The 9,402-nt window shown below is 44.7% G+C and overlaps 1 protein-coding gene across 1 annotated transcript in view; it reads left to right on the top strand.

Moving 5' to 3' along the window:
- Window positions 1-9,402, top strand: part of LOC309567520 (uncharacterized protein) — a gene marked incomplete at its 5' end in the record, with an annotated part of 1,161,679 nt that overhangs the window by 1,074,334 nt on the left and 77,943 nt on the right. Inside the window, one exon of the mRNA XM_082272904.1 lies at window positions 15-153. Coding sequence (XP_082129030.1) covers window positions 15-153 — 139 coding nt within the window. The remainder of the gene's footprint in view (window positions 1-14; window positions 154-9,402) is intronic.

Raw genomic sequence — 9,402 nt, 5'->3', positions numbered from 1 at the left:
TTGACACACATCAGAGATCTCACACGGGGGAGATGTACTCCTGTCCTGATTGTGGAAAATGTTATTCAAAGATATCCGGTCTCTACTCACATCAGAGATCTCACACAGGAAAAAGGCCATTTTCCTGTTCTGAGTGCGGGAGATGTTTTTCAAGTAAGTCCATTCTTTACACACATCAGAGATCTCACACAGGGGAGAAGCCGTATTCCTGTCCTGAGTGCGGGAAATGTTTTTCACAGAAGTACAATCTTTACAGACATCAGAAGGTTCATACAGGGGAGAAGCCGTATTCCTGTCCTGACTGCAGGAAGAGCTTTTCAGAAAAGTCTTGTCTTTACACACATCAGAGGTCTCACACGGGGGAAAAGCCATATTCCTGTCCTGAATGCGGGAAATGTTTTTCAGATAAATCTAATCTTTACAGACATCAGAGATATCACGTTGGTGAAAAGCAGAGATCTCACACAGGGGAGAAGCCACTTTCCTGTCCTGAGTGAGGGAATTGTTCCTCACTGAAGTCCTGTCTTCCTGTACATCAGGGATCCCACACAACCCTCGAGGTGTATTAGTGCCTTGAGTGCGGAATTGTCTTTCACTGAAGTCCTGCCTTCCTGTAAATTAGGGATTTTTATGACTGCAATCTTGTTAAAAGTAAAATTCTAATAAAAATGTATTGAACAAAAATAAAAGTTTGTGTGTCGGTGCAATGATGGAAATCTTTGGTACACAAAATTGCTCAAAGGTGAGGCTTTAAAAGCCTTTACAGGTCATCAGTTTACAGATAACCATAAATAATGGCCCAGAGTGCAGTGGTCAGGATCATGTAATATACAGTCCTGTGTATAGAGTGCAGTGGTCAGGAACATGTCATATACAGTCCTGTGTATAGAGTGCAGTGGTCAGGAACATGTCATATACAGTCCTGTGTATAGAGTGCAGTGGTCAGGAACATGTCATATACAGTCCTGTGTATAGAGTGCAGTGGTCAGGAACATGCCATATACAGTCCTGTGTTCGAGTTAATTCTGTTCCTGTATACAATTTCATCTGCATATGATAATGTAATAAGGCAGAGGGGAGGGATTGTGTACACTGTATGGGAGTGACTGAGTGGAAAACTCTGTTTCTATTGGATTGTGAATATCATGTCCTGTTCCCCACAAGGTCCACCTGGGCGGTAAGGGAAAACTGTATAAAATAGCAGCTGTACCATTAAACCTTGAGTTCTACTTCACCCTCAATCTAGAGTCCTGTCATTTTTTGGGGGAACCTGCTACAAGGGATTGCTATGCTCTCCATATTCCCTTGAATAATCACTAAGCTCTTGTAATAGCTTGTTCCTGTGCCTGCTTCACTTTCTGGGGAAAGAGAGGTTCACCCACTGGAACCTGGAGCCTTGTTATAGGTCCAGGGTGGGTAGGAGAGGGCGAGACCCCAACCAAGCTGCGGCGGTTCGTGGGGTCTGAGGTGGTTATGGTGTCTGGTGGAGTGCTTGGAGCCCTCTGGAAGCACTAGGAGCATCCGTCAACAGAGGTACCCAGTCGGGGTGCCGGTTGATCCGTTACAATGTCCATGCAGGTAAATTCACAGAATGTCCATATAGGAAAAGTGGGGACATGATGAAGATGGAAAACATCATCACTCAATAAACACCCGCAATTACCCAGCATGCTTCATCTATGAAACACACGCAAAGTAAAATGTAAAAAAACATGCAAAATTATAAGGGGAGAAACACAGGAAGGGCACACCAAAGTGTAAAGAGGGGGGAGGGGGAAGTATTCCTTTCACTCAATCATAAAAATGGATAATGTCCCACTCGAAACTGAGTCCTTTGGGAATACGGGTCTTGAGAGGGAAAATGCAGAAAACCTCCCCCTGGCACAATAGCCAAAAGGCAACATCCCCCCTTTTGGGCACCGTAAACTTGTCAATGACTTGAACCTGTACAGCTGTTTTATCACCACCATGGCATGTATTGAAATGCTTTGCCACATTGGTAGAGTGACGGGATCAACCGGCACCCCGACCGGGTACCTTCTTTCGACGGATTCTCCTAGTGCTTCCCGAGGGCTCCAAGCAATCCACCAGACACCGTAACCACTTCAGACCCCACAAACAGCCGCAGCTTGGTTGGGGTCTCACCGTCTCCTACCCACCCAGGACCTATGACAAGGCTCCAGATAATTAACACATTATCTCAATACACAAACAATAGGACAAGACTACCAATGACAGTTTATCTGTATACTACATTGAAAAACATGGAATACACATCTAGGTGTCACAGACTCCTGGGCAACAGGCCGCAGGTCTCACAGTGCAAAGTGGGATCAAATCTTCACATTTCATGAGAGACACCGTATACAAATATCACTCTCCCATCTGAAGCTATCCAAACCATTCTCTCATCATCCCCCAAGTATCTGTCCCTCAGTCCCAGTGACGGGGAACACTGTCATGCCCCATACACACGTGCAGATTATCTGCAGACTTTTGTCTGCAGACTTACCTTTTCTATGTAGTGCAAGGGCCTGCCGGATTGCATACAAATTGAAAGTGTTTAGGTTTGACCTCATATTATATGGTTTTGGTAAGTCTGCAGACAAAAGTCTGCAGATAATCTGCACGTGTGTATGGGGCATCACAGTCCCATTGTTGATCTTAGTGAGATAAAATAATCCCCATTGTTGGTGTCAATGATATAAAATAATCCCCATTGTTGGTGTCAGTGAGATAAAATAATCCCATTGTTGGTGTCAGTGAGATAAAATAATCCCATTGTTGGTGTCAGTGATATAAAATAATCCCCACTGTTGGTGTCAGTGATATAAAATTGTTGGTGTCAGTGATATAAAATAATCCCCATTTTTGGTGTCAGTTAGAGCTGCACGATTAATCGTATGAAAATCGCGATCTCGATTCACCCCCCCCTGACGATCTAAACCTGACATATGCTGGATTCTTTGCATAGCTGAGGGAGCAGAGAAAACAGCTGTGGAAAACTCCCAGTAACTATAAACAAAATGATTACATTGTATCTTTTCCTTCCCTCTGCCAGGGAGAAAGGAAGTTTAACCTCTTCTGACACTTGTTGCTTGCAAGTTAAAATCATTTTTTTTTGCTAGAAAAGTACTTAGAACCCCCAAACATTTTATGTATTTTTTTAGCAGAGACCCTACAGAATAAAATGGCGATTGTTGTAATATTTTATGTCACACTGTATTTGCGCAGCAGTCTTTCAAACGCAATTAATAAACTTTAATGAAAAAAAAAAAAAAAACATAACAGTAAAGTTATCCAAATTTTTTTTTGTTACACAGAGAATCGTGAGAGAATCGTGATCTTTATTCAAAGCTAAAAAATCGTGATTCTCATTTTGGCCAGAATCGTGCAGCTCTAGTGTCAGTGATATAAAATAATCCCCATTGTTGGTGTCAGTGATATAAAATTGCTGGTGTCAGTGATATAAAATAATCCCCATGGTTGGTGTGATATAAAATATTATTTATTTTAGGTACATATATAGCGCTGTCAATTTACGCAGCGCTTTTACATATACATTGCACATTCACATCAGTCCCTGCCCTCAAGGAGCTTACAATCTAAGGTCCCTAACTCACATTCATACATACATAGTAGGGCCAATTTTTTACAGGATCCAATTAACCTACCAGCATGTCTTTGGAGTGTGGGAGGAAACCCAGGCAGGCACAGGGAGAACATGCAAACTCCAAGCTTGTAGTGTCGAGAGTTGGGATTCGAACCAGCGACCCTCTTGCTGCTAGGTGAAAGTGCTAACCACTACACCACTGTGCCGCCCATAATAATCCCCATTGTTGGTGTCAGTGAGAATAAAGAGTACCCCCGGCCCAGTATTGGTGGTCCCCTCCTGATCACACACTTTCATGGCCTCTCTGCTGATGTCGGAGTTTTACTCTCACTGTCGGAAAGGAGGTAACTGCTCCCGCTATAATTGCAGTGCCTGGTGATGGGACCCAGAGAGTCCTGGAACCTGTGAGATGAGGACATGATATCACTGTACCCACAATCCCCGGGACTCTCCTCACCCATCCAGGAACACTACGAGATGTTCCTCAGGACTGCAGTTCCTCTGAGCTCCACAAGGTGGTGATCTCACTTCTACCCAGACAGGAAGTCTCTATGGAAGACAGGAAGTGATGTCAGGTACAGACAGGAAGTGATGTCAGGTAAAGAAAGGAAGTTCCGGGTGAGAGGTGACTTAGGAGGAAGTAGAGAGGAGACAAAGCTGGAAGTGGCAAGAGGAGGAAGGAGGTTATTATTATTATTATTATACAGGATTTATATGGTGCCAACAGTTTGCGCAGCGCTTTACAATGTGAGGGAAAACAATACAGTTACAATACAATTCAGTACAGGAGGAATCAGAGGGCCCTGCTCATTAGAGCTTACAATCTAGAAGGGTGGGTCAAATGAAACAAAAGGCAATAACTGTGGGGGATGGGCTGATGGAGAAAATGGAAGTACAGATGTTAGGTGTGGGTAGGATAGGCTTCTCTGAATAGGAGGGTTTTCAGGGATCGTCTAAAAGTTAATAGAGTAGGAGATAATCGGACAGATTGGGGTTACATAGGATTGGAGAGGCTCTGGTAAAGTCCTGGAGGCATGTATGGGAGCAGGTGACGAGGGAGCTAGAGAGCAGGAGGTCCTGGGAGGAACGAAGAGAACGATTAGGTTGGTATTTGGAGACGAGGCTAGTGATGTAGCTGGGGGCAGAGCTGTGGATGGCTTTGTAAGATGTTGTTAGTATTTTAAATTTATTTTGTTGGGTGAGCGGAAGCCAGTGGAGGGATTGACAGAGAGGGGTGGAGGACACTGAGCGATTGGTAAGGTGGATGAGCCTGGCAGCAGCATTCATGATGGACTGAAGGGGGAGGAGCCTGTGCATAAGTAAGCCAATGAGAAGGGAATTGCAGTTGTCGAGGCGAGAGATGACCAGGGAGTGAACTAGAAGCTTTGTTGTGTCATTGGTTAGGAAGGGGCGTATTTTGGAGATGTTGCAGAGGTTGAGGTGGCAAGATTTGGACAATGATTGGATGTGGGGCTTGAAGGATAGTTGAGTCCAGGACAACACCTAGGACCTTGGCATGCGGGGATGGGCTGAGAGTTGTGCCATCGATATTGACAGAGAGATCGGGGGAAGGGGCACATGGTGGAGGAAAAAATCTAAGTTCGGTGTTGGATAGATTGAGTTTGAGGAAGTGGTGAGACATCCAGACTGATATATCTGATAGTAAATTAGTAATACGTGAGGAGACTGAGGGAGAGAGCTGAGGGGCGGAAAAATAGATTTGGATGTCATCAGCGTAGAGATGGTATTGGAAGCCATGGAGGCTATCAACTGACCCAGAGAGGAGGTGTAGATTGAAAATCTGAGAGGCCCAAGAACAGAACCTTGGGGGACCCCAACAGAGAAAGGGAGAGGAGAGGAGAGGAGAGGAGGAAGTAGAATTGTAAGTAATGATAAAGGTGCAGTTGGATAAGTATGAAGAGAACCAGTGAAGACTGCAGTTACGGAGACCAAAGGCGTGGGGTTTTTTGAGGAGGAGGGGGTGGTCAACCGTATCAAAGGCAGCAGAAATGTAAAGAAAAGATTCCACGCTGTGGATATGGGAGAAAAGGCTGCTGCCCCCCTCGGATGTTACCAAAAGGTTATATCTAGAAGTGTAGTTCAGATTAAGGGGTGAGGGAATATGGCGCTGCCTGGGATAGGATGTAGGGGAAGGTAGGTACTACAGGAGGAGTATTAGTAAGTCTTGTGACTGTATTGGACAGATACTGTATCATATATAGACAACTATCATGTAAAGGCAATCCTCTGTGGGAATCCAGCCAATCCAACGAAGAACAATATACGAGAATGCAGAAGTATAACGTGCCTTGGATCTATACAAGATGATATATAGCTGATAATTATTTGTGTAGATAAAACATATAAGCAAAAGAAAGTGTTACACTATATATAAATTGCAACGGTCTGGGCTACTTGGGTGTGTGCCCAGTGAGTGACTAGGTGACACAGAAAAGAAAAACCTGTGATATAAAGTGACTTGTGCAAGTGTGGTGCAACAGTCTGGGTATCAAATTGAAAACCCAGTAGCATTGATCCAGTGAATAAATAAATGATTCACAAGCAAAAATTATATATTGACCAATAAACTAACTTGGTGATATATATAAAGTGAAAGTGACCAGTGTAATAAATCCGGTGACTGGAACCACAGTCAGATGGAAATATTCAAGTGAAGGTGAATTCAGATATATAATCGGGTAAATGGTGAATAAATCACACTATATAGTCCATATTATGGTGGCTATCAGTCTTCATGCGATATTTCCCTATATTTACCTTGGGAATAATGTTGTGGTATTTGAGTGCACGAGATTGCTCTAATACAACATGCACTCACCAGAGATCCTAACCCCACACAGGGGTATTGGGCAAAGAATATACACTGCGGTGGTGCCTGGTCTTGGGTGGTCCTGGATGGCAATCCTGGATTTCTATTTCCAGATAAAGGGTCCTCAGCTACCCGGCTAAGGCTTAGTCCCAGCCTATCTTCCAGTAGTGAGTGATGTATTTCTCATATAGAATGAACAGGGGGGGGGGGGGGACACATAGCGTAATATTGCAAAAACTCCTTTTATTAAACTAGAGGCAAAGTACTCACATTTTAAAATGCAGTATATACAGTGGTAAAAACAGCAAGGTGCTCAGATGTCCAGAATGCCGTGCGTTCCACAGTAAAACCGGAACAAGAAGTGACGTGACAGCGCTGTACGTGTTTTGTCATTCGACGTCCTCAGCAGCATGGGCAGCAGAAAGGTCCAGGAGTAGGAGTACAGAATAGTATCCATTGGTTTTGGCTGTTAGTAGGTCGTTTGTTAGTTTTAGGAGAGCAGTTTCAGTGGAGTGTTGAGGCCGAAATCCAGACTGAAGGGGATCAAGGAGGCTATTCTCGGCAAGGTGGTCGCACAGTCGGTTGTAGACCAGACGTTTAAGGAGTTTGGATAAAAAGGGGTGCAATGAAATAGGGTGTAGGTTGTTAAGAATGGTTGGGTCCAGTGAGGGCTTTTTAAGCATAGGGCTGACTAGTGCATGTTTTAGAGAGTTGGGGAAGATTCCAGAAGAGAGGGAGAGATTGAAGATGTGGGTTAGAGAGTGTAGAATAGGGCCAGAGGGTGAACGTAGCATTTGCGAGGGAACAGGATGCAGAGGGCAGGTGGTTAAGTGGACGTTAGCAAGTAGTTTAGCAACCTCGTCTATAGTGGTGGGGTTGAATGAGGGAAGTAAGGATTGTACCTGTGGGCATGAAGTGTAAAGCATGGAAGGTATCTGAACAGTAGAGATCTCCTCACGAATTGTATCAATCTTCTGTTTGAAGTGGTTGGCGATCTCCTGGGCAGTGAGTGAGTCAGTGGGTGGAGGCAGTGGAGGATGAAGTAGAGAAGAGTTGCTGGGGATGGGATGATAATTTGTTAATGAGAGTGATAAAATCGGTCTGCTTGGCAGTGTGGAGGCTGGAATTGTATTTTTGGAGGGCAGATTTATATAGGTTGAAATCTTTCTGAAATCCGGTCTTACACCATAGGCGCTCCACAGCATGACTAGGCTTTTTCAGACTTCTAGTGTTATCTGTTTGCCAAGGTTGAAGGGTGTCGGGGCCTGATTCGATGTGTAGTGAGGAGGGCCAGTGTGTCCAGGGAGGCTGAAAGTGAAGCATTGTAGACAGAAGTGGCTAGGTTGGTGCAGGACAGGGGTGAGATTTTGTCATAGAGGTGGTCGATAGCAGAGTAGGGAAGAGAGGGGTTGAGATGGCGTAGATTTCTGTGGGTAACTGTAAGGCAGTTGGAGGGAGAGGAGGTGGGGGAGAGGGAGAGAGTGGTAGTTATCAGAGAGAGGGAAAGGATAGTTTGAAAGTTTGTACGGAGTGCATAGGTGGGAGAAAACAAGGTCAAGTATATTGCCTTCAGAGTGGGTAGAAGCATGTATCCATTGCTTCAGGTCAAAGGGGGAGGTTAGACTGAGAAGTTTGGAAGTGGCAGGAGTGTTAGTATTATTATGGATGTTGAAATTGCCGAGAATGATTGTGCGGGATTTCAGAAGAGAGAAAGTAGGGTAGCCAGGCAGAGAAGTCATCAAGAAAGGTCAATACTGGTCCAGGGGGGCAGTAGATCACAGCTATCCTTAAAGAAACAAACAGGATAGAAAAGACAAATGCAGTGTACCTCAAACCAGGAGAGTGACAGAGAGGAAAGTGGGTGAAGTACCTGAAAGGAGCTATGTGGGGCTAGAAGGATTCCGGCTCCCCCTCCCTTGCATCCACTGGGTCTGGGGGAGTGAGTCCAGAGAAGACCACCTTGGGATAGGGCAGCACAAGACGCAGGGTCAGATTCATGAAGCCAGGTTTCGGTAATGGCAAGTAGATTAAATGAGTTGGCGATAAAAAGGTCATGGAGAGAGGTGAGTTTATCACAGACAGAGCTGGCGTTCCAAAGGGCACAAGAGAGTCTGGTCTTGGGAAGAAGAGAGATAGGAACTAAATTCCACTGATTGCGGCTGCAGCCAGAGGGTGCAGGGTAATGGGTGTGTTGAGTACAGGTAAATGATGGAGGCCCGGGGTTTGGGGATATATCTCCAGAGGTTAGGAGAAGCAGAAAGGTGAAGTGTGATTTATATGAAGAGACATGCCCCGGTGTTCTGCAGATTTTTTGTGTATGTGGTTCAGGAGATGGTGAGTGCAGTAATAAGGAGAAGACAGAAGTGAGGGTGATATATAGAAGGTGTGGGGTGAAGAAGAGGGGTGAAGTAGAGAGTGTTTAAGGATAGAGGACAACCCTGTCAGAAGGAGTGGTAGAGAGTTCATGTTACAAGGAGAAAGAGCTAAAGGGGTAAACAAGGTCACCTGTAGTCTGTGTGGTGTTTATCTCAGCATTTCCTGTGTTCATTCACTTTGTGCATTCGATGAAGTGCAGAGTCAGAAGATCTCCCACTTATAGAAATACCCCCACTTTGAGAATGAGCCCCAACAGCAAACGTGCCCCCCGTTTGCAAAAGGTAATAAGATCTTATTTTCTATTTACACCCAGTAACCCCCCGTCATGTCCATCCTCTTCCTCCATAGTCACTGTGACCTCTTTTATCTCCAGCAGATGATGATACACACATATATAGTGTGGAAACCTAGATTAACCCCTTCAGGGGCAGAGCATTTCCTCACATTTGGGGCCGGAACATTCTCTTAATTTTGGAGATAAATTCTAGTAATATGTTCCTCTAAACAAACAGCACTGACAATAAATAGAGAAGACAATGACCATTCTGACCATACATGGCCTACAAAGGGCAATTATTACACT

This window comes from Pelophylax lessonae (assembly GCF_965119305.1).
Source record: "Pelophylax lessonae genome assembly, chromosome: 11".
In the NCBI taxonomy this organism is placed as follows: domain Eukaryota; kingdom Metazoa; phylum Chordata; class Amphibia; order Anura; family Ranidae; genus Pelophylax; species Pelophylax lessonae.
This window is presented reverse-complemented; position numbering and strand designations above follow the sequence as displayed.